General features: G+C 36.3%; 1 protein-coding gene across 3 annotated transcripts in view; it reads left to right on the plus strand.

Moving 5' to 3' along the window:
* Positions 1 to 24,995, plus strand: part of crp (cropped) — a 42,038-nt gene extending 17,043 nt beyond the window's left edge. For all 3 annotated transcript variants that reach the window (XM_065354038.1, XM_065354039.1, XM_065354040.1), the window contains exons 3-6: positions 12,890 to 13,076; positions 16,094 to 16,299; positions 16,401 to 16,882; positions 19,865 to 24,995. In XM_065354038.1, the coding sequence (XP_065210110.1) occupies positions 12,890 to 13,076; positions 16,094 to 16,299; positions 16,401 to 16,882; positions 19,865 to 20,300 (1,311 nt within the window). In that variant the 3' untranslated portion in view covers positions 20,301 to 24,995. The remainder of the gene's footprint in view (positions 1 to 12,889; positions 13,077 to 16,093; positions 16,300 to 16,400; positions 16,883 to 19,864) is intronic.
* The last annotated feature ends 1,571 nt before the right edge of the window (positions 24,996 to 26,566 follow it).

The following is a 26,566-nucleotide window of genomic DNA, read 5'->3' on the forward strand; positions in this document are numbered from 1 at the left end:
ATACCACTGAGGAAAGCGCTTGATACACCCAAAGGATTTTTCAGTAATGTGTCAGCAATTGGAAGTTTCCTCAGTGAAGTCTTTAATTGAAGGTTTCCTTAGTGAAGTTGGCCCTCTTTTGATATCTCTTCAGCTTCAAACTCAGAGAACCACAGAGTTGATATCACTGAGGAACCTCTTGGCAGGATTCTGCAGTAATGTGTCAGCAACAAGAAGTTTCCTTTGGGAAGTTGATGACTGAAAGTTTCCTGAATGAAGTTAGATCTCTTCGGATGTCTTTTCAGTTCCAAAACTCTTGAGATTACCACACTGATGATATCACTGAGGAAATCTCCTGGTGAACCCAAATGATTCTTCAGTGACGTGTCAACAACTGGAAGTTTCTCAGTGAAGTGAAGTCAGCAATTGGAGGTTTCCTGACTGAAGTTACCCCTCTTTGGATGTCTCTTCAGTTCCAAACTCGAAGTCTGAGATGGATCAAGTCAATGCTCTTCGGCTGTGAAGGACTTTAATGTCTCTTGTGCATTGACTCAAAACTTGCAGTCAGAAAAATTCACCAAAATTATGGAAGAGGTCATGTTCCATTTATTGAAAAATAACCCTACAAAAATGGAAATCTGCATGTGGTCATCTGTCTAAAATTATTGTAATCCCAGATTTGATGGAATATCAAAATCCTCCTCCAGAGCAACAAGTTATTGAACATGATATCGAATCGCAGTCACTAATGATGACGCTTGTATCATGCTTGAAAGAAAACAAAAGTGAGCGTGTAATGATCGGATGAAATGAACGCGACGCAATATATCCAGCAGCAATAAATTTTTTTCTCGAAGAATAAAAATATCTGGAAGTCTCGATGATAACGTGAAGAAGGACGCGACGCGACCGCGTCTGTAATCCGGAGGGGAAAAGAAATGGATGTATCGACAGCCTCATAGTAGATTGAGATCGCTACGATTTTGGTGGCGATTGCAACAACAGCTGCAGGGTGCAATGGAATTGTGCAAGGTTGACGAGCGCGATGACTACGAACACCTTGATGAGAGATGATCATTACAGCGGCGGCGTGATCGGTTCTCTCATCATAAAAAAAAATACTCCACTGTACGAAGTGCACGAACCAACAACGTTGAGGTGTATGAACGTCGTCTTGCCAGTGGTATGACGCGCCAAACCAAAGGTGTGCATACGTTGTTGTTGTTTTTGTTGTTGTGCTGGAAGTACCTAGCTCTACGATCAAGTACTTCTGAAAAGTCATGAAGAAGAGACACGAAGAGTAAAGAAACGCTGCTATTCTCGTCTGCTACGTTGAGTTGACGTTGTTACATCGTAGCGTGTAGTACTAGTGCCAGTGCGGCATCCATCAGATCAGATGGAATGGATGAAAGAGAAGAAGCAGCGTCGAAGAAGAAAAGAAGTACACGAAATGACAAAGAAAACCCATCGAGAAGAAATGAGAGAGAAAGAGAGTGACTAAGCCGTCAGAGGTGCGGGCTGATGTGCTGGTCCGCGTCCGCACCGCGCGCATTTTGCCTTAGCGTCATACGTATACTCGTACAAGTACACATACATACACATACCAGGAGAGAAGAGTAAAAAACATCGGCCAGAAAGAGAGACGAACAACCCACAACAGCATGAAGGATGAATAATTTTTACTGTAGCATGTGCGCGCGTCGTTGTGTGTCTATAAACTCCGCACAACAGTGCATGGTGCACCGCGAAGAAGTGCGTGCGCGCCTCATGACGTTTTTTCTGGGTGAACGGGGAGAAGGACGCTGTGTCAGCTGAAGCGCACAAGAAGGCTGATGGATGTGGCGGTAGTAGTGCGGCTAGCGGAACGAGTCAGCAGTTGGTGTCGGTGTGAGTAAGTGTGACTGTGTTGAGTGTACGAAAAACCTGCTCTACCAGCGGCCTTCTTACCCATCCTCTTTCCTCTTCGCTGGCCACACGTTCCGCTGCTCCGTAGGATGGTCGCGTATGTGCGCGGTGTCTAGAAACGAAACGGCGGCGAGACTCGTCAGTGTAACCACGATGCAAGTGTCGAAAAGTACCGCACGATGTGCATTTCGGCGCGCGAATTCCGGATCCGGAGTAATTCTGGATGCTGATTTTGATGACTGATGGTTGATGGTTTTTTTGTGCGTGGAATGGAATGATCTTCAAGTTGTATATGGAAGATGATTTGATGATGTCCAATGTGCACCCTTCAGGCTTCAGTTGCCATTGGAGGGCTGACTTTGAGGTTTCCTCACTTCCTCAGTGATGTTACATCTTAGAATGCACTTATTAACAAGGGTGAATACTGACTGACATCTGTGAGGAAACCTCCGGGTCTTTACTCGAAGGTTTTTGCAGTGAAATCAGCAACCTGGAAGTTTCCTCAGTGATGTAAACCTTCCAAGAAAGATCTTCTTGTTTGCTTAGGAGATGGTAGTGATGAGAAGTCAAGTGCGACGTGCTATGAAAGCAGTAAAACTGCCAAGTTCCTGCTTTTATTTGCGAATGTTTCACTAGTGCTATTGGGGGGATTTAAAATTCAATTGAAAAATTAACTTTCTAATGCTTTTGGAGAATTGTTGAGTTTTTTTGATTTGGGATGAGTATCTCATCAACATATTTGCTTTTTGAAATTGTTTATGGACCACAGACAGACATAGAAAATGACTCCAGCTGTAATGAAAGTCAGTGTCTCAGTGAGTTCAACTTTTTTACTGGAAGAGTTCTAAAAAGTTTGAAAACTCTTTCAGGAATTCTCAATTATTTTTTCAGTTTATGAATCCACGGCTTGAAACCTGAAACCGAAATTCGACCCAAAACCTTTCAAAACTGGTTATATTTATTATTTATCACATTTCAGCCCAAAACAGAATTTTATAAGCACAAAACAGCAATCTAAATCTCAACTTTTTTTATATGAGGCTAGTACCACCTTCAGCACTAGGGATGTAAAAACTGATCTTTTCAATTTTTCATTTTTATCAATGTTGAGTTCTTGGCTTTCAGTTTTTATTTATTTATTTATTTTTAGTTTAGTTTTTTTTTTCACTTTTCATTCAGACTACAGACTTGACATAATTTTGGAACAATTTTCAAGATTTTTTCACATTTTATTCCAATTGAATTTCTTTTTTCTCATGCTTACATAGCGATTTCAATCCTTTTTTTAAAGCATTTTTTCATAATTTCAACACTTTCTCGTCCATTAAGGCGAATTTCTTCATATTTTTGTTACTTTTTGTTTATTTTTTCCAAGATTTCAAAGTTTTTTTTGCGCTTTTTTTTGGTGTTTGAACATCATTTTGATGTGCTTCTGACACACTTCTTTGCACTTTTTAAAAATTTTCACTGAAATTTCTTTTTTCAAATTTGCTGAATTTCTTCTTTGATTTTACCGATATTTCATCACTTTTTTATGTTTTAAGCCATTTCAGAAATACTTTATGCAATTTTTCTTACATTTTGCTCAAATTTGATAAAAAAAAATTGTCTGTGATTCATACCTATTGATTTTATTGTTTTTTTTTTTTTGGTGCTTGTAGTTATATTATTTCAACGTTTTTTATACACTTTTTCATGCGTTCTTTGTCAAATTTATACAAAATCTGTCGATGTTAATGCTTTATTCTGATTTATGGTTTTCATTTTGAGTGATTTAGCCCATGAAATTTTTGGTAAAAACTTATGAAGAAAATCTTTCCTCCTTTTTCAGTTTTCAGTTCATTTTTTTTTTTTTTTTAACCAACCAGAAAAGGTGCTTTATTTTATATCTTCTGTCCAAGACTTTCGGTTTGAAAGTAAATAGCAGGAACGGTGTAAAATCTAGTTGAAATTGAAAGGTAATTGAAGTCAATACCAGTGTTGAACATGGCATTAAATCCATAACATTGCAGAATTAAACCCTACCCTCCCCCCTTCATTTAAATTTGAACGAATATCGGCCCAAAACCTGACCATGACAGCCCTAGAAACTGAGTGAGCCAATTTAAATATTCATTTACTTCTTTCAACTTCCACATACCTATCAACAACTACTTAGATACTGATTTTGGGCAATTCTGAAGACTATAGTGACTTTAAATTTTCTCCAGAAATTTGAAAACTGTCTAAAATGGACAAAAATGAGCTTTCGCAGCTTAACTTGGGTATTGGGCACCCTCTCAACCGTTTAGATGGTCATTTTGAAATTCCAAAAATGTGATTTCAAAAGTGAATTCTTGCCCAATTTTTAAATTCCAGAATAAAATAAGGGTTTCGGCATGATATCATATTGTGGTGTGCTTTCGCGATCACCAGACTCCAAAATAATTGCAATTTGACTTTTTTGGAATCTCCAGCAAATTTTCAAATTTCTCCAGAAATTTCAAATCGTTCTGGAAGGGCCAAAAATGAATTTTGACACTTCCTAAAATGGTCGATAGGTTGCCTGTTGATCACCGACCATCATTATAGGTGCTGAAGTTGATTTTTGGCTCTTCCAGAGAGTTTTGAAATTTCTGAAAAGAATTGAAAAATTGCTGGAGGTTCCAGAATAGTCGGAAGTTGAATTGAGGGAATTATTTACATTGGTTTATTTTGCTCAAAAAATGTATAGGTAAGGTATGTACATTATATTTTATGAAAAAGTTTGAAAATTATTTTTATGACAACCTTTTTAAATTTGTGAATTGAAAAAAAAAACTGAATTTTTGCGCTCAAATTTAGGTTTTTGAGTTTCAGGGCTTTCTTTTTCGATTTAGCTTGGTTTCGTTCAAATCGGTGAGAATGAGTTAGAAAGTCTTATGAGAGAACTTCTGGGTGGATTTCTGAGGATTCAATTTCCTTAATACATATGTACATATGTGACCCCGCCTGACAAAATCGACCATTTCGACAAAAAAAAGTGTCCAAAATAATGACGTTTATAATTAATCTTAAGGGTTGAAAGATCAGATTTTTGAAAAAAAATCATTTTTTAAAATTTTGTTGAAATGGTCGATTTTGTCTGGCGGGGTCACATATGTATTGTCAAATTATAATTAGGTGCATTCAAAATGCTGACATAATAATTATGTCAGCATTTGAATGAATCTAGATTTCCTCATTTATTGAAGAAATCTGCTGGTTCGCCTCTTAGCAGTGATGTCAGTAACTGAAGATTTCCTGAGTGAAGTTATTCTCTTAGGATATGCATGTTCAATTCATTTTCTGTACTGAAAACCGAATGCCCTCACTTCACACAGATTCAAAATTCGAATTGTGTTGGACGAAAAAAAAACGTGTCTGTACAATTTTGCGTGATTCGCCGCCGCCGGTATGCGATAAAAGTCGCGAGACCGAGTATGATTTAAAACAGTAGGTAGAGGTACGACCGGAAAACGACGAACTTTGAGTAAAAAGTTGTAGTCGTAACGGTGGTGGTTGTCGTCGTCATTACCCGGTGTGTTTCATTCCTTCAATTCCAGCTGGAAAGCAGAAAGAAGAGAAGGCGACGCGACGCGACGGGAAGAGCTTGTACACGAGTACGAAACGAAACGAAAGCTGAGCCAGAAGGGGTGTAATTGAGGCCAGGGGTAAAGTCTGCGGCTATATGGCCATTCGGCGGCGCAAGGTGCGCGCTTTTCTCGTCGCTTCGAGTTGGAAATTGATCGGTGGCAGTCTTGCGTGTACCGCCACCTCGCCGCCATTCCTTTGCGGCCAAAGTTTACCTAATGCCGGCAGAAATTACCGTACATGCGGATTTTTTGGTTCACCGATTGGACGGAATGATGCGGTGTGTTGGATTGCGAATACATCTGTGTGTGTTTTTGTTATGTATTTGCAGAGCAGTAACGTAGCGCGATACAAGTGGAATTTTACAGATATCTGCTGGAAGATATACGGCGATGGACTCGGATATACTCGTACTCGTAGAGGTGATTACGACGCCGGCATGTGCGAACTGCGAAGCTCTCATTATATGTACACCGTATTGGGAGTCGATGAAAGGTGCTCTTCTCACATACACTACAGATGTACTCAGCCGGCCGGAGAAATACGCAGTACGCATGACGTGACGTTACGGTGCATACGAGTACGACGGCGCGAACACCGCACTGCACTGCACTGCATCGTACGGAGCCGAGCGCCGCCGATAGCCGGAGAGCGCGTCGTACAGCGACATTTTGTATTTTCACCTTGAATGAAACAATTGTTTTCGCCTTTTCAAGACTGCTGATGCAGGTTTTTAACCTTTCGCTCGTCGACGTGTGTGCAAACGACAGACTGCTGCTGCTGCGGAGCGAAGCGGTGTGCAAGGAGTAACGTCGACGACAACCGTGTACCACCGGCTCGTTCTTACGTACTCTGTACATGTAGATACGTACGTAGACGTACGTACGCGAGTACTATGTACGTACATCGTACATGGAGCTAACAGCAGGCTGAGCCAGCGGAAGAGAGAAAATGGATCTATTTGATGGCTGGTGCTGGTTATATGTGCTATGAAAACTCAGCTAGACGCGTCTCTCTCTTGCTCTCTGGATTATACGTACTCGTACTACACTCCGTCAACGCTCAGCTGGTTCAGTGTACGTTGGTCTCTGTCAGTCTCCCTTCGACTGGTCCCCCTTGCCATCGAGGTGACTAGTGCTGCTGTGCTGAGGGACGTACGCGGCGCGGATGGATGGTGTTCTTTCTTGTCTCTGTGCGACTACGACTGCGACTGCGACGACCACTCTCTCAGCTCAGGTCTCAGGTGCTTTAATCGACGACGATTATTACCCGCCGGTCTCCTGTGCCCTGCGCTGCGATCCTCGGAGCTCGGGTTAAATATGTACGCTGAGAGCCACACACTGCACACAGCCACAGAGCGGCCGCGTAAGTTGGCGGTATTTGCTGGTCGCCGCGCGGCCACGCCACGACAATGGCAGAACAGATCGAACGTGCGCGCGGCGCGGGCACGCCGATGACGACCCGGCTACACACTACACAGATGGCGTTACCGGCGAATATCGGCTGATGTCGAGATCGGCGGCCGGTGCGGCGCAGTGCGGTGACGGCCAAAATAGCGAGCAATTATGGCTCCGTCCTCGTTATACTCGTCTGGCGAGGTTATTTTTGGGATACGCTGGTACGAGCCGCCGCCGCCGGAGACTATTGCAGAGTTTCGCCATGTGAGAATGAACACAACAGTACGTTTACCGGCAACTTACTCTTACTGCTCGTAGCAGACGCGTGGTTTGAAGGTTTTTTTTTTTGCAACGCGACCGACCTGCCGGTATTAGTAGGTTCGACTGGGTTCATTTTGTTTCTGTTTTTGCTAATTTTTTTTTTAGAGTGTGCAACGCGCGGAGGATTTTTTTAAATATTGGAACGGCGGATGCGGATTGGAAAATTACGGAGGAACCGGTGTACAGGATGACGATGTTGGCGTATGTAGGATTTGTGTGATGGCGATGGTGGTAATGAATGTCGTGCAGATGGCTGCATCGAGATGTGAGAAAGTCTGCAAAAATGAAAATACGCGGAGGAAGACTCACGTGTAGTGTAGAACAAGTCTTATTACGAAGTACCGTGTAGAGGAGAAATGAGTCATGAATGTTGAATTTGAGTGGAAAAACTGTCTGGTGTGATTTTTTGAAGTCTTGTTTTTATGTTACAGTGGACTATTGAATGGGAATATCTTGATTTTCATAAGTTGGAAACTCGTGATGCTACTGAGTTTGTCAATTTTTCACCTGAGGAACTTAATCTCATTTCGAAAAGTATGCCCAACAGTCTGAATACATCACTTCATGCCCCTGGGGTACTTGATACGTTTCGTTTAAGCAGCTCTAAGCTCTTGGCTCAAAACTTTAGCTTAGTTTTGAGCAAAGCTCTGAACAGAAAATTTGAAATCTGTGAAAGAGCTTGTTCTTAGACCCAAAAATCCCAAATTTTATCTGCTTTCGAACCAGAGCTGAGCTCAAAGTCGAAATCGAAATTTTTATTCAAGAGAGGGAAATCTAATCGAGAGTAACTCTCACTCTATGCATACTCAAATATCAAGTGCTGGATTTTGTAGAGGAAAAAAGGTTCTATACACTTTTTTTGTCTCACGTCAATTTTTTTCTTCAAGCATCAGATTTTTTAAAACAAATGGAAAGTAGGTATTTCATTATTATACAAAAAAGTCGAGAAAATTAAAATTTCCTTGAACAAAATTGCTGAAATAACGGAAATTGGGTTCTCTAACGCCCTGAGAAAATCTAGTGTCTTCGAGTTTTTGTCCTATATGGGATCTTGGACCTGTGATTCGCGATCCATCCAAAATTTTTGGTGGTTTGTGATCCGAGTCATTTTGAAAAAGACTTTGAATTTTTGCAAAGCAAATCCAAATTTTTTCATTTTGCATGGGTTTAATAGTCGATTTCTCAATTTTAATCAAATTTGAGACTTGTGGGCAATGATATGATATCTTCATGTTACAATTTACATGAATATACTTAACTGTGGATCTGAAGAAAAAAAAAATATCTGGATCTGGGATTTCAGATTCCGGATTCGGATCAGTTTTTGCCGAATTTCTGTTGTTCAATTTTCTTTGCTTTTGCCCTTTGATTTTTTGACAAAATCGCTAAGAAGGATCCCTCTTTTTTCCCCAAATTTCAAAAAAGTTCGAACAAATTTTGACCCGAAAAAATGTTTACTTACTTATCCGAATTGAAGCATGAAAACATTTTCTGCTGTAAGAAGTCTTGATTTTGCATTGTGTCTTGTTAGACGCCTTATTATAAGGTCAACATTTTTTGAGGCTCAATTTTTTCGGGTCAAAATTTGTCAATTTTTAGAAGACACGAGGGAAAAAAATTAAAATCCTGTAATGAATGTGAGAATACATAGATGAAAAATTTATAAATTGGAGGTGAAAAAAAGAACAGAAAATGAAACTGACAAACAAAAAAAAGCAGGTAACAAAATAAGCATGAAATTGAAAAAAGTGTGCTTCTTTTATCAAAAAATGCAAAAAAGCTTCACTTCTTGAAAAACACTGCGAAAAAATATAATTTTTTTCCCATTATTTCAAAAATTTTTGTTTTTTGAAAAAATTTTTGCTTTTTAACGAAATTGTTAAAAATTTTCACTTTTTTTTTGAAAAATTATTCAAAAGCTTCATTTGTTTGCCAAAAATTCTCCAAGAAACCAAAAGTCCTGATTTTTACTGAATCTGCCAAAGTTTTACTTTTTTGCCAAAAATTGTAAAATAATCTCACCTTTTTTCAAAATAGCTGAAAATTGTGGAATTGCTAAAAAGCCCTTTGTTTTGTTAAAATTGCCAAAGTACCCTTCACCTCCCCAAAAAAACACGTGGGCTACACAATTTGTGATTGGTTGATTTTTTTGGATTCACTTTTTCCTGCACATTTTAAATGCAAGTTTCCGATCCAGTTTAAATTCATATCTATGGCTGAAGTCTCGCTCAATTCTGCCATAATTTGGTTTTTTTGTCGTAAAATGCAAAAATTCTTACTTTGTTTTCAGAAACTATTTAGCTTTTTCGTTGAAAAGAGTTCAAAATTTCATAATAGTCCCCCCCCCCCTCCCCAAAAAAATTGCAATCAAAAACCCAGACTTTTTCGATTTGTAATGTTCGGTTTTTTTTTTTGGTTCAAAGTTTGAATCAGAAAAATAAACTTCTCTCTGCATGAAGAAACATTTTTTTTTGCTTCTCAAAACATGGATTTTTGAAAGCTTTTGAAAATTTATAATTCAAGAAGTGAGAATCCATGGTTTTTGGTAAAATTCTTTGATTTTCTCAAGTAATACAACTTCTTCCCATTTCCCAAATTTCCCAAAAATTCCCAAATATTGGAAAAGCGAAAAATTTTAATGTAAAATTTTGCCTCTCCCCCCCCCCTCCGGCACCCATTTTTTATAAAATTTCGAGTGTTTGAAAAATGTTCTGCTAAAAAAATCCTGATAAAGTCCTGCTTTTTTATTTTGAAATTTTATCAGACACCATTGTCTTATAACGCATAAAAGGCGTTCATTTGTATTGTTTTTTTGTTTTTTTTTCAATTGTAGTTTTGATTGAAATAAAAAAAAACATTCTATGCAAATTTTCTTCCAATTTCAATTTTTTATGTGAGAGGGGGGGGGTCAAGTGGAAAGCTTTCTGAAAATTTGGTTGAAAAAAAGTAGTGATTTTTTCAACAAAAAAAAAAAATCCGTTAGATACCATGTTTCTGAAAATTAATGCTAATTTTTCCTCGCATGAAAAACTATTTTTATAGCATTTTAAACAACATTAATATTTTATGAGATTTTAATATTCATCTATTCTAGAATCTCGTGCTTCATCCATGATTTTTCATCTCAATTTAATGGTTTTTCTTCTACTTCGAGAAATTTCTACTTATTTTATGTGCATTGATAGCATTTTATTTCATTTTCGTGATTCTTCATAGGCACATTCCTGTTGTTTCTAATTTTTAGCTCTGTTTCAGCCTTTTAAATTGAATTTTCAATTTTTTTCAATACTTACTCAGAGTTACGTAGGTTTCTTGGTCTCACCTTTTACCACACTTTTTCGAAAGTTCCTGTGGGCGCTACTAATTTAAAACATCGTATCTCGATCAAATTCACCGACGTTTAAAATTATGGCTCCGCAACTCGATACCCACATACACACAATGTACAAGCTTTAATATTGATTACGAATCCTATACATATAAACCCTTGAATATCGATCAAATTATCGTCGCAGCTTTCGCCCTATAAGAATTACCATACGAGCGAGCCCACGAGCAGCTAAATAAATCTTTTGTAAATTATCGGTTTTGATTGCACACAAGGTGACTGCGTCGATCGCTTTCGCGAATACCAATATTTCCTCCAGTGTGGACAGAATTGGTAATAAATTCCGAGCTCGAGCACCGCAATCCATTTGCCAAATTATGCAGTTCGTTCGCGAACGATTCGTCATCTGAAAAGAAAAAACACTGGGCAAGTGATCAAATATTACTTCATCGTGCTGCCAAATTTACCTTGTCGAGTTACAGACCGGAAAGAATTTAAGCGCCAGCGTTACCTCAAAAATATCCACTATTCGACCATCTACCTGCCTCCCTACAGTCCTACACGTATCATTAAAATAAACACAATTCTAGCACAACAAACGAGAGTTGAAATTCGAAATCGTATAAATTCACCCAAAAGCTAACTTCACCTGTATGTAACCTGCATCATAATGTAAGGTAACATTTGGTAAGCGGATGATACCGAAGGCAGCCAAACTGTCTAGACTGACAGAAGCTCATTGTGAAGAGATATTTTACGCCCTTATTAAACTGATTTTTTTCTTTCCTTTTTGAAATCATCTCTCTTTATCATTTCATTTCCTTTTCAATCCAAACCACGTTGTTGTATAAAAACTGATATGCATAATTCTTTTTTACTACTATCTCTCGTCGTATCGAATGATTTAAAGCGTGGAAGTGCATAATATGAAAAAAAGAGAGCAAAAAAAAACCTAACGTAGCCGTTGCAGAAGAACCAACTCTTTAAAAATCTCGACGTGCGTAGGTCGTAGTCGTAACACGATGAATGAAAAATACTTGAATTACTCCGTATACTACTACAGTACGATACATTGAGGTAGTGCATGGTGAAAAAAATTTATGAAAGGAGATATCTAGCGCAGAGAATAAGAGCGAGAAAGATGCAAGTACAGACAGAGACTCGGTAATGAGTGCGATAAGTGCACCGTCGACCGCTCTTGCTCTCTGACGTCTTGTAATCCAGATATACCTACACCTCTCCATCTCTCTCTCTCTCTCGAGTCGAACTAGATACTCGTCGTACACAGAAACGTAAATGGCAAAAACCATCACTCGGAGTGCAACGTCGTCTCCATCCTCCGCCTCTTCTTTTTCCTCTTTATTCATTGTGATTAGTTGTACTCGCTCATACTACTACGCGAATCGTACGTATCCGTCCATATTTTAATGAATTTTTTTCCTCTTTTGCATTTTGTTTCCATACGAAAGTTGCGGATTTCTTTGTTTAGTCGTATCATTGTATCCACGTGAGCGTAAAAAGTAATTTTCCACAGCTCGCAACAGTGTCCATTAGGACTCTTGATGGTCTACAAATTGCTCGTATATGAAATAAGTATATGGTGGTCTGAAGAAAATGCTTTTGGTAGTGGTTCCTAAAATATTTGAAATTTTGAATGTTCTGAAAACCATTTCCCAAAATGTAGATCGAGTTTCTCGCGAACTCAAAATGACCCTTCAGGACACTGTGGTAACGATTGATTCAATTTTTAATGCTCCAACTCCCTCCCCCCTTCTTTCAAGACTCAACGATCGAATAAACCAAAAATTGAAAATATCGACAACCGATTAAATTTCCACGAACTTACGACCTACTACTACGAATTTCACGCTTTACATAAAACAAAACACAAAGAAAGGTAAGGGGGGGGAACCCTCCAGTTTGTTTGTTTTTCCAATCCAACGACGTGTTCAGCACTAGTATTATCAAATGGGTAATTAGGTATGTAAAATCGCGCCCAGGCAGAGAGAGAGACTATGTTTAGGCGGAAGGCTGACCGGCGAATTCGAGCAAGCCGACGAATAATTTCGTTCCCACGATAATGAGCTATTTTTTTTATCCGTCCGATAATATAATTGAACGTTTGCTGGAATGATTATTAATCGAATACGCTATATTTAGATTACCTATACAACTACGCACGATTCGGGCGTATTTTGACGGCAACAGCCGGTCGAACGTTTACTTTTTTTTTTGTTATTTTTATCGAAATCGAATCGGATTGGAGGAAAAAAACGCGCGCTTTACGGATTTTTTTCGATAAGGTGTACCTACCTACTGACTAACGATGTTTAATAATGTTGTTTTTTTTTCTCGTTTGTTTGTTTAGGCTGCGATTTTACAACAAACTGCCGATTACATTTATCAGTTAGAACAAGAGAGAACGTCATTATTACAGCAGAATTGCCATCTGAAACGTATTATTAGCCAGCACGAGGGCGAACTCGCGTCCAGTAATTCACCACCGTCGCCGGGCGGCGTCCCGTCGAAGAAACGTAAAACCACCGATTCTTCGGGTAAGAAAAGCTTCGTATGTACATTGCTCTCGAGAGTGTGATTTTAGTGTTGGAATTATTGCGCTCTATGCGGATTGTTAAAATTAAAAAACCGCGATGGGGCTAATCATCGTTTGCGTATGAGTTATTGCTCGTATTTTTGGCTCGGAAGGTCGAGTATTCGTTGAAAATTGTGAATTTCTTATTCGGTTTTTGGCGTTTGAATGCGTTATTACGGTTGTATTGAGGTATTACAGCGAAATACCGGTTGAATTACCGTAATTACCCAGGAATAATGTCCAAATTACGGTAATTACCAAGAATATCACTCAAATTACCGTAATTACCAAAAACATCGTTGAAATTATGGTAAATTTCAAGAATACTGTACAAATTACGGTAATTACCCAGAAATAGCGTTCGAATTACGGTAATTGGTGAGATTATTCTCCTCGCAATTACCGTAATTACCAAGAAATAGCATTCAGATTACGGTAATTATCAATTATACCGTCTCAATTACGATAATAATTGAGAACACTGCCGAAATTACCGTAATTACCAATAAATGCCATTTAAATTGCGGTAATTACTAATAAATGCCATTTGAATTGCCAATTACGGTGATTGCCAAGAAATAACATTCAGATTACGGAACCTAATTTTCACACACTTCCACCTTCCCACTACAGTGATAACCACTTAGTTGACGATTAATTACTGGTAATTCCTAGAAAATGATTAATTGATTACCAATTTTCAAATGATTACCGTCATATTGCTGTTCAGTATTGCTCATTTTCGTTCGTTACCATTTTAACAACTTGAATATAAATAACCTTAGTACCGTAATTACTGGTAAATTACTTTGAATTGTCACAAATTTGCAGTAATTACGGTAATTTGGATGATATTTGTTGATATTAGCCCTAATTTGGACGGTATTCTTGGTAATTACCGTAATTTGAGTGACAGTTGGCTGTAATTACCGTAATTTAGATAAAATTCTTGGTAATTACCGTAATTTAGATTAAAATTCTCGGTAATTACCGTAATTTGAGCGGTATTTTTGGGTACTAATTGTTAGTCGGGGAGCCCGCGTAAGGATCTATTGCACCCCCTCCCCCCGATCGAACCTCGGGGGCAACTTTTTTCTTAAGAGGGGGAGTCCTGAAGAACGTTTCTAGCCCTTGTACTCTAAAAAGAAAAATGGCGGCCATTTTGATTTTCAGATCAGCCGAAATCGCAGATTTTGCGTTTCAACATAGGACTTGCACGAAATTTTTGAAAACGTACGAAGGTAGATCGAAAGATCAGGCAAAAACTTATCACCTGTCAAAATTTCAAGTGCTAAAGTGGCTTTTTCGATTTTTGGTGACTTTTTGAAAATCAAATTCAGGCCAAAAATGAGTGAAAAAATCAAAATTTTACCAAATTGACCAAGAAAGCTGAAATTTGGAATATACCCTGTTTTCGATATGCCAAATCGATTGGAAACTGTTTCAAACCGTTTTGAGCAGTTCTGGAGCCTCCAGCAGATTTTTGAAACTAGAAATTCCCACAGAATTTCATCAAAATGGAGATGGAAAGCCAAAATTTACTTTGCACTCCAATTTTAACACCCTCTGAAGACGACTTCAGGTGGTTTCAAGTCGTTTTGGAGCCTTCAGCGACTTTTTGAAAATAACTGGAACCTCCAGTAGATTTTTGAAACTCGAAATTCCCACAAAATTTCATCAAATATGGAGTTGGAAAGCCGAAATTTATTCTGCAAACTGATTTCAATACGCTACGAAGTTGACTGCTGGTGGATTTGAAGTCGTTTTGGAGCCACCAGCGACTTTTTGAAAGGTTGTATGGCGTTTTTTGGAAAATTGAAATTTCCAAAAAGTAGCTGGAAGCTTCAAAATTATTTGAAATTTTCCAAATCACCATGCAGTCGACTTCATATCATAGTGAAATTAGTTTGCGACGTGAATTTCAGCTTGCTAACTCCATTTGCTAAAATGTTGTGGGAATTTCAAGTTTCAAAAATCTGGCGGAGACTTCAGTACTTCTCAAAAAGTCGCTGGAGGCTCCAAAATGACTTGAAACCACCTGAAGTCGTCTTCATAAGAGTGTTAAAATTAGAGTGCAGAGTAAATTTCGGCTTTCCATCTCCGTTTGATGAAATGTTGGGAAATTTCAAGTTACAAAAATCTCAGGAGGCTCCAGTAATTTTCCAAAAGTTGCTGGAAGCTCCAAAACGACTTGAAATCCACCTGCAGTCGACTTCGTGGCGTATTGAAATTAGTTCGCAGAATGAATTTCGGCTTTCCAACTCCAAAAGTCTGCTGGAGGCTCCAGAACTGCTCAAAACGATTTAAAATAGTTTCCAATCGATTTGGCATATCGAAAATAGGGTATATTTCAAATTTCAGCTTTCTTGGTCAATTTGGTAAAATTTTGATTTTTTCCTTCATTTTTGGCCTAAATTTGATTTTCAAAAGTTTACCGAAAATCGAAAAAGGCACTTTAGCACTTGAAATTTTGACAGGTGATGAATTTTTGCCTTATCTTTTAGGTACTGAAAGTAGTGAAAAATTAGCGATTTCAAAAAAAATGGGTAGTGAAAGTGGTAAAGTTGGTCTACATGGTACCCAATGAAAAAATGATGAAATTGACAGTTTTTTTCCACTTGATAATTTTGATTGTTTGAAAATACTGTACAAATTTTCTTTTATGTAATTTCAGTTTTTTTTTTGAAAATTTTCCTGTGAAAAATTTGACTTTGTTAAATAGATATTTTTTGTGTGTTGGGCGGGAGGGGGGATGGAATGGAGAGCTTTCTGAAAATTAAGTTGAGCGGTAAATTGTGGTAATTCTGGTAATTTATTACACTTCTTGATTACCTGGCTGCGATTTAGTACTGAAAATTCTCGATGATTAGTCGCAGGGTATGAGCTTTCGTTGCACTCACAATAATATTCCAGAGCATTTCATTTCTGTTTTTCACTATTTTAATTTACTAATAACAGTCATTTCTCTACAATTTGCAGACGAAGAAATCGTAGTACCATTAATAGACGACCGCGAAGGTTTAAGAATGCAACTAGACAGAGAACGAGCACTGCGTATCCATTTAGAAGAAAAAGTAGCGAGACTAGAATCCTTATATCCAGTCGCCACTACAATTACGACGACCGAAAAATTACACGAAAATCTATCAGCAGCTGAACACATAACGATACAATTCAAAGAAGAGGTAAGGACGATCAACTCAATTTTGCACCCAAAAAAAAGTGAAAAAATTGTGAGAATTTTTTTTCTTATATCGGAATTGCGAAATTTTTTTCTGTTTCACAGCCGAAAGAAGAAACGATTATCCTGAGTTCGTCGAAAGGCGGCTCCGGCATCGTGCAATCTTTGGAAAACGGCCGACGAATGGCAGCGGAAATCCAACAACTGCAGCAGTCATCGACGAACATGGTGAACGTGGTAACCGAAACGAAACCGCAACGTGTAGCGGCTACGTCGGCCACCACGTCCGTAATCTTGCAACCTGTTACTCACGAAGAATCTCTGCTTCCGTCTGCTATAATAAACGGTCACCAATACGCGGTTTCGCCGACCACCGCCGTCGTACCAGTCGTCGCCGGCAAACAATTGAAACCTAAAGTGGAAGTAGAGAGGTTACCATCGCCGACCTCGGTCTCCTTAACTACTACCATAGCGGCTACTCGCCTCACCAACACCAGTACCACCAATTCCTCGACGCGGCTCTTGTCGACCAATACGTCACCGTCGCATCAGGCTGAACAAATGTCGCCGGTTTCGGCATCCGCCGAGTAAGTCGACCGATATATTTACCTACTACTCGATGGAGGGATTTGATTTTCAAGTAGGTGTTGTTGGGATAGGGCAGGAATTCGTTATCGAACTCGGTGTCATTGAGGAAGGTTGGCGCTGGAGAAAAATTAACGACGTACCTAACTTTTCGCAGAGTTTTTATCAAAAATAATGAATAATATGGAATGATTTTGAAAAAGTACCAACTTTTGTTCCAATTTTAATTGAACTTCGATATGGTTTTGAAATACAGAATCATTTTGAAAAATTTTGGAAATTCCCCCTCAGCCCTCGCACTTTTTAACTGAACTTCAATTTTGAAAAGGTCGAACCATGGAAAGGGTATAGCAGGTTGAAGGGTTGAATTGGCCCTTGGTGACTTTTTAAAGGGACCTGCCCAAAAGATGGACTAGGATGAGAAACAATTTTGGACCCACAGAGCCATTATTTTGGGAGTAGAGGGCCAAAAATGTAATTTTTTTATCACTTTTCGCCAACTTGAGGCATTTTGAAATTTTCAAGCGGCCATTTCGTAATAAAAAATAATTTACTTTCCTCCTGAGGGGAGGGATGATTTTCCCCTGGATCTCCAACCTCCAAAATCGTCCAAACCATGACTTCGAAGGATTCTTTTTTCATCCGAATTTCAACTTTCAAGGTAGCATTGGTCAGTGCATTTGTACGTATAAATGAAAAGAGTCAATTTCTAATTAAATAAAATAGCAAAAGGGGAAGAGGACCCAAAAAATCTCTGTAAACCTGAAGAATCCATTTTTCGTATTAGGTACTTTGAGATTTCAGAGGTGATTTCGTTGGGGGAGGGGGAAAGAGAGGACTTGAATGAACAAATTGAACTCCAATATATCTGATAGATCTTTCTACTCTAAAATGGGGTTAAAAACTAGAAATTGCTGAGAAAAGTCCTGCATTTGGGTCAATACCTCTCATCTGCAAGTTTGATTAAAAATTCGATGGACCCCCCCCCCTCCACCACCCAAAATGTGATTGTATGCAAAGGAAGCTGTGAAAACGAGTTGCGATTTAATAGAGAACAGGGAGGGGGTTGGTAAATTTTGAAATATACTCTGAAATTATGAAAGCTTACTTACAATTTCACAGTTTCAAAGGCGATCAAAATTGATACAACTTTTTTAATAATCTTTCTTTCTCTTCTTACAAAATTTTGATTGAGTATTTAAAATTTTTAGAAATTTTTTTTTCAAAGTGCTTGAGTTCCATTTGGGAAATTTTTATTTATTTCTCCTTTCAGAATTCTGATTTTTTCACTTTTTTTTTTAACTATTCAATTGTAAGAAAACAATCGGAGATGAATTTTGTTCCCCTTCCATCCCATTTTTCAAATCAAATTTGTGAATTTTTCATTCATTCTCGACTTTTTTTAGCTTTTTTTCTTGGGTGATAACTGATAAGATAACGAATTGGGGGAAAATCCGGACGATTAAGAATCTTGACTTTTATTTTTGAATTTTTTTCTAAAGGTATTCTGCAGTTATGAAAAAAAACAATAATTTTTTAAAACCCTCTCCCTTCTTTCTTCTCTGAAAATTGATCATTTGTAGAAAAAAAATGTGCTGAAAGTTCAGTTTTTGTGCTGTTCTTTCACTGTGTTCTGCTTGTGATGATGAATTGAGGGAAAAAATGTTAAAGTTTTACCATTTTGATTTTTTGATTTTTTTAAATGTTTTCTGCAGTTATGAATGAAAAAAAGGCTGAATATTTTTCGACCCCCCCCCCCCCTCTGGCCTCTTCTCCAAAAAATGAACGTTTGAAAATGATATGCTGAAGTTTTGCTTTTCTCCTGTTTGTTTGTTTGTTTTTTTTTCATGCTGTTCTGCTTATTAGACATCTTTGAGATGTTCTGTTTTTGAAATGGGAACTTCCAATAAAAAATTGGATTCGCCTTCAGAGGGATCAAAACAGGGGAATATTCACTTATGCATAAATTCTGGTCTAATTTTAATTTTTCTTTGATCATGAAACTTGAATTGCCTTGACTATCGAGAAATAATTTCGAATCGTAGGAAGGTTGTGTTTCGTTAAAAAATTTAAATTCTGAAAATTTGCCTGATTTTACAACTTTGATTGTGTTTGAGAGATGAAAGCCTGGAATGGACTTGGAGATGGGGTTAAATGCCAGCAAAAAAATTAAAAATGACTATTTTGGCAATTTTCGTCCCAAGACTTGAAAATGATGAAACTTCGCTTCCTCCAATAAAATTTTGGGGCTGTGGATTAATTGAGGAATTTTTTAGATGAATTTTCAATGTTTTCAAAAATTTTGGGATCATGAAGGCTTCGCCCACTCCAGAAATGGGTCTATGTGGAGTCGAAATTATTTTCGGAGGTTTCGAGTTTATTTTCTGGCAAGTCGATGGGACGACAAAAAAATGTAAAAATTTACAAACATTTCAAAAATAGTGATTTTCAATTGCTTTTTCGAGGATATTCCATCCTGGTGCTAATTTTCAGAATTTTCGAGGCTTGTAACCCCCTACCCCGGTCCCTTCCTCCAGTCCACCTGAGGATCCTTATCTTTCGAGCCCAAACTCATTCGAGTATTTTCTGTTTTTCAGTGGAAAAAATTCACGAATCAGGCAAATAATTTGAATTTTTTTTGGAAAGCATCTCCTCCTCCCCCTCTCTACTAATGAGTCTCCAGATGTACCTACACTTTACTCAAGTGTTCAAATTTCATGATCAAAATACTCAACAAGATCAGAATTTATGCATGTAGATGAAGTCTTCCTATTTTTGTCACCATTTTGAGGATCATAGTTCCTCGCTTACGTTTCCGGGGGGGGGGGGGTGTCCTAAATTTATCTTAATTTCAGTTTGCAATGAACCTACTGACGATGACGTTGGTATTTATTTAGTCTCTGCTGTAGCCTCTGAATTATCATTTATTTTCAAGCCCTCTCATACAGACGATCGACTAACCCTTGGTAATTTTCTGTCCGCAGCGTATTCACCATACAAAGCCACTCGCGTCAAAATCTCGAAGCTATCGTCGAAGCGATCCGACACCTGGAAGGCGACAGCGCGTTCGATTCGGCATCGACGCCTTCGTCGTCGTGCAGCTCGAGCAGTAGCAACATCAGCATGAGCAGCGATAGCAGTTGTTGTAATAACAGTACGTCTATCCCATCAACCACTACAGCCACCGGTACGACCGGACGATCGCCTATTGCAGCGTCAGCAGCGTCGAATCAAGAAGCTCCTCTAGCGCTGACGAAGCGAACAGCGCCGCAGACCGTATTACAGGTAGATATGAATCATATGAATTCGTTCGTTAGATTCCATCCTCGTCACCATACGTCTGCGTCCGGTAACGGTACCGTAACGACGAACGAGCAACAGCAAAGGCCTGGCGTAATCGTTGTCAAGCAACAGACTTGAATATGACGAGAATCGTATCGGTGTATCGGTGTCTCGGTGTCGGGCCCATCCTGACATTGTGGAAAACTTCGGGCTGTTTTTTTTCTTTCTTTTCTTTCTTTTTTTTTCTCTCTCTCTCTCTTTCTCTCTATCTCTTTATTATTATCTTTGATTATATTTTTTTCTTTTGTTTAACTTTTTTTCTTTGTTTTTATATTGTGCAGACTTTTTACGCCCTATTTTACTATTATTTTTTTAAAAATATTTTTGAATTTGAGAAAAAAAAAGACCTTTGCTCATAATTTATTTTTTATTTTACGTTTTTTTTTCATCGTCGTTGTACGAGTTAATATTTTAATATTTTAAATTTTGTTCTACGGTTTTTTTCTCCCCCTCTTTTTTTCTTTTTTTTTCGCATTTTTACGTAGGTGTGTTGTTATGATTAATATATTATTCCTCTCTTTTTTTAATATTATGAAAATAATTTCCTCGATATGTACGATTAGAAGTCGTTTGAATATTATTAATGAATTAATGATACACACGATAGATTATTTTACTACGTTATTATATTTTACGTATAATATTACGAAATATTACTATTATTACTACTGCTACTACGTCATACTTTTGGACTACGCTGTATAATATTATTATTGTTGTCGTTGTTGTTGTTGTAGTCGGATAAAAGCGAGAGAATAGGGTGGTTAGTGGCTCAGCATACTCAAATTTGTATTACGGATATTGTGTATCGGTGTTGTACTTATTTGCTCGAGGGTTCTCGCCATCATTGGCGTCGCCAGCTGGCCGAGTGCTGAGGTCCATTATTTGAAAAATTTAATTTAAAAAAAAAGATGAAAAAAAAAATTATTTTAAAATTGAATTTCAAAAATCAATTGGGTGTTTTTTTGCGAAAAAAGTTATTTCGATAGTTTTTTTCCATTCAATTGCACGAGTGGAGGGGAGAGAAAAAAAGTGATAGAAGAAAAAAAAGAAAGAAAATAAAAAGAGAGTGTTACGTTTTGAAAATTTGGTACTCTCTGGTGACGTTAGTGCCTCTCTCTTACTGCGATTACAGTATGAGAATACGTTGATTAAAATCCGAAAATAATTTCGGATATCTCCGGTGAAACGTGAGAAAGGTCAACGAACCCTCGAGTATCAAAGTACTGAGTTACCATTTTATCTAACTTTAGGGGAAAAAATGATGAAAAAAAATTGAAAAAAAAAATTATGGAGATTAGATTACGCAGCATGCAAATGTAGAGTTTGTACGTGTTGGATTATGCGAGTAGAATAAAAATGGGTGTTTATTTTGAAATTTTTTAAAATGGGAGAAAAATTGTCTTGCAATTTGCCAAGGCAACGCAACGTGGTTTTAGTATAATAATAACTAGGTAGGTTTATGTGTAGTTTCGCGAAGATAGTAAGTGGGGGGAGGGGTTACACGAGCGTGAACCGGGGGCTAAGTAGTGAGATAATTATAAAATGACGCGTCAATAAGTAACGAAAAAAAAAAAGGAAATGAAGATGGCGAACGGAGGAGTTTCAGAGGTGGAAAAGATAATAAGAGAAAATTTTTCGTCAACATTCATCATGTTTGTAGTTTCCTTAGTGACGGGTATCGATTTTTTCTTTCTTTTTTTTTCGTTACTTTTTGAACATTATATTGTTTGCTTTTCTTATTAGCTAATGAATTTTCAAGGCGTTTATTGCTATGTTTTTCGTGTCTGGTGCTTGATATGGTTTTTTTTTTTTGAAAAAAAAAGGTTTTTGTTTTCTTTTGTAGGTTATAATATGAAAAGAGTTTCGTTGAGTTTACGTGTAGGGAAATTTTTTGAATTGTTGATCGTGTGTTTTTTGATATTTTTTAGGGTATGGATGGCGGTGGTTGTGCTGGGTTCGAGACATGGTGATTAGAAGTTTGGCGAAATGTAGACGAGATGAAGAGGAGGAGGGACGAAGGGGTAGAATTGGACATGTCGAGGGTCTTGGGGTATTTTGTGTGATTTCCACGAGACCTTCGAGGTGTTTAATTCGTGTTTGAATTTTTTTTTCGTCTGTTTCAAAAATAATGGGGTTTGGAATTGGGATTTTATTTCGATAAAAATAATATATTTTAGTGTATTATTGTTCTGTTTTGGCCAGGTTTGATTTTCTAATTCTTTATAGAAAGAGTAGGTAATTCGAATCAGATTTGAAAGGTCGGGGTAGAAAGATAATACAGGAAAGAGGTGGAATTGGATTCGACGAATTTTTTTGAAATTCGTGTACATTTTTCGAAGATTTTCGTTGTATTTAATTCAGATTTAATATTTTTTCGAGGTAGAGGGAGATTTCGATCTGATAGATGAAAAAAAAAGTGGGGAAAAGAGAGGAATTGCGATATGCCCATGTCTAACAGTCCTGTTTTTTTGCCAAAATTGTGAAAAAGTCCTCTCCTTTTTCCCATTTTATTGATAAACTTTGGAATTTTCCATTCTATTCTTTTTTTAAAATTTTGATTTTAATGAATTTTGACTCGAACTCTCCTCTTCCTCTTCCCAATTGAAACATTTGAGAAAATTTCTTCCAAAAAATCTGTTTCTTTGACAATTATGTCCAAATTGTGCTTTTTTCCATTTTCTAGATCAAACTTTGAAATTTTCCATTAATTGTGTTCTTCCACCAAAATTTCAATTTTTTTGAAAATGAAAAAATTTCAATTTTTTGAAAATAGAAAAAATTTGATTTTTTTGAAAATGAAAAATTTTTAATTGTTTGAAAATAGAAAAAATTTGATTTTTTTGAAAATGAAAAAATTTTGATTTTTTTGAAAAATAATAAAAAAATGTGGATTTTTTGAAAATTGAAAAATTTTGATTTTTCATCCCCTCCTCTCAAAAAAGTGTAACATTTGGAAAAACTTCCCCTTGAAGTCTTGCTTTTTCATGTTTTCCTGTCTATTAGACACATTGAATTGGATTCGACGAATATTTTTGAAATCATTTTGCAATTTTCAAAGATACTCGGCGTATTTAATTCCAATTTGAGATTTAAGAAGGTTGTAGCTCTTGAATGGGGGCTAAATTTCTATATTTTTAGTGCAATTTTGGGTTCTGGATTTTTTTTGTTTTCGTTGAAAAGGGCTAAAAATGAAAAATTCCATTTAGTGAAAATTTTCTTAATTCATTAATATTTCTCCAAAACTTGAATTTTTTACGCATCTCGATCAAATAAATCAAATCAGTCCAACTTTCAAATCGTGAAAAATGTCTCCTTCCCTTCACACTCTCCTTTCGAAGATTGTCGAACCGTCATGTTAAATGGTCTACGAAGCTTCGGCACGTACGTAGTAAGTTGATTTGGACCGAAATTCACAATGTTGGTTTATAAGCTTGTAATTATTATAGATGAATACTCATTTAGCTTTGTTTAGGCTTCTAGATTGGTTTTTCTTTTCTAAGGTTTTAAAAAATGTATCCGAGATACGAAAATGTTTGTTGAAATTTATGCAATTTACCTAATACACCTTAACATAGTAGAAAGAAGAGAGATGGGTTTAAAATAAAAGGAAAAAAACGAATCTAAGAATGATGAGGTAAATGGGATCGGATTTTCTCGTTTTTTTTCTTCTTCCAACAAAGTGTGGAAATCACGACGCGTATTTTTTTCTTCTTTAATCATTAGTATTTTGTTGACGAAATTTGTGTTCAGTATCAGGAGTGAGGAATAATTTAATGAAATTACTAATGATCGCATGATTTTGACTGATATAATATATATTTATATGTATGTTAATCTGTTACTACGTATTTTTGGTATATTTATTCTACTATTATTATTCAATTATTCATCATCATTTTAAGGAATTACTTATCATTGTATATCGGTTAATATGTTACTTGTTTCTTTCTTTCTTTCCTTCTTTTTCTATTTATTTATATCGTTTATATGAATAATCATCATCATCAATTCAGTTTCTTTTTTTTTTATAATTGACGAAATTCGATACAATAATAATGAAATTTTTTTTGACTTTGCGAGAAAAGGGTAAAATTAATAAAGGGGGAGGGTAAGGGGTAATAAAGTTGAACGCAAATCGCGAATAATAAGAAAGGCATTGATTAATGATTATATATTGGAAAAATGAATTTATAAATTTATAATTACATAAGTCGTTAGGTTTTAAGGTTATTATTTTTTTTTTTCATTTAATTTGTACGAAAGATCTCGAAAAAATTTTTCAACTGTTGTACTTGAGATTGTTTGAAATAATTGTTTTATTTATTTATTTATTTATTTATTTATTATGATTTTTAATGTTGTGTATAAAAATTATTTATTTAGAGGAATTAATTACTATCTACGTGTATGTTACTTTTTCTTTTTCTTTTTTATTATTTTTGTTTTGTCAGAGCGCATTTTACATCTGAATTTATTAAGTTGCCAAGTAAAAGAGGTATACGATTGATCGATGTTGATTAAGTTATTATTGTTACGATTATTTCTATATATTTTACTACTTACCTTTTGTTTATTATTTACGCAGTGTTACTGTTGTACTATAAAACTTGATTAATTTTTAAGGAAAAAATTATAAATTTTTTTAATTCCTTTATTATCCATTAAGTAGAAACTTAAACATCTGTGGCATTTAAAATGATTTTTTTTTTCTATTATAACAACAGTTATAATGTTGTTAGCATTTAACGATTAAAGAATTTTTTATGATAATTTGGTTGTTTGTTTTTTTTTTAAGAGAGCGCCGGGTTTAGAATAGTTTGGAATTTATTTATTTTTTTGAAATGATTTTCGTTTTTGAATTACGCGAGTTACTCCTACGTTGGATTTTGTAATTTTTTTGCCCTTTTTTTTTTAGGATTTTTGAATGTTTGTAAATTTTTTAGATTTATTTTTTCAACATTTATATTTGTATCGACTTTTTAAATTTTCGTTTCGGCTTCCGATGATATCGAACTGTTGATATTTGGAAAGTACCTACTACCTACCCTTATGACGATTGTTATCCCTTACCCCCTTCCCACCTTTCTTAGGGTGATTTTGTTTTTTGTACTTGGTTTTTTTTTAGTTTTTTCGTTTTCCGTTGCTAAATTTTGGCTCAAGTTGGAGATCCTGAAAATTTCAACCTATGGAAACATGGACGGTGAAAACATTTTTTTTAAATCACCATCTAATTGATCATTTAAAAATGACGTTTTTCATTTTAAAACTCAAAATATTCGTGTTTGCTCCAATGTGATGCGTTTTGTGGGGGAAGGGGGGCTTACGTTAAAAAAAACTTACTTCGAGGCTCAGGAGATATATTTTAATGGCTTCATGAAGGGTCATCGAGGGGGTGGGAGGGGGAAAGGTATTCCAAAATTTTTGAAATCAGTATTTTTGATTAAAATATTGAAATAAATTTTGGTAGAGTTTTCAGTTTTTTCCCAACGAATTCTTATCAAAATTAAGTGACCAAAATTGAAAAAAAAACAACTTCAAATTGAAAAATTTGCATTCAAAATGGAAAAAATGAGAAAAAATTGAATTATTTATCGGAAAATCGAAGTTCACAGTTAGTAATTTTCTGTTGCATTTGAATTGAAATCGATGTCCTCACTTTGAAGGGCTCCCCCCCCCCCTTCCTTGCCAAAGTTTGTCGGTGAAAAGAACTTCAAAGTGAAAAATTTGAATTCGAAGTGAAAAAATGATGAAAATTGAATTTATTTGGAGAATTGAGATTTTCTAAAAAACAGAGTTGGGTCGAGCTGAACACTCCCCCTCCCTCCCCTCTCAAAAAATTGGCGAAATGAAATCATCAAGTTGCAAAAATCATGTCACTTTAATATTTTTTTTTCTAGAGAAAATTAGAAAAGGTGGAGAAAATGAGAGGTTGGAAATGAAAAATGAATAAATTACATTTTAAACTGGAAAATGGAGGTTATCAGTTGAAAATGTTTAATCTTTCGCCCTCACAAAGTCACAATGATTTTTATTCAGTTTGCTCTCAACTTTTAACTTTTACATTTTGCATGCTCCTCTTTTTTCAGCAAATATAAATTGAAAGAATACAATTCCATGTCTAGGCTGTTTCAACAGATCCTTCAGGTCCAGAAAAGTACTTTTTTCGCTTAATGGGCCTTCTTTTTCAAAAAGGTCGAGAAAAGTTATTTTTTAAAATTTTCAAATTGTGCTGGTTTGATTACCTTTGTTTTTTGTTACCTTCTTGCGTTTTTTTTGTTTTCTGAGTATTTTTTGAAAATTATAAATTTTTGAAATAATTTTTTTTGGGCTGGGAAAGAAGG

This window comes from Planococcus citri, chromosome 3 (genome assembly GCF_950023065.1).
Source record: "Planococcus citri chromosome 3, ihPlaCitr1.1, whole genome shotgun sequence".
Classification (NCBI taxonomy): domain Eukaryota; kingdom Metazoa; phylum Arthropoda; class Insecta; order Hemiptera; family Pseudococcidae; genus Planococcus; species Planococcus citri.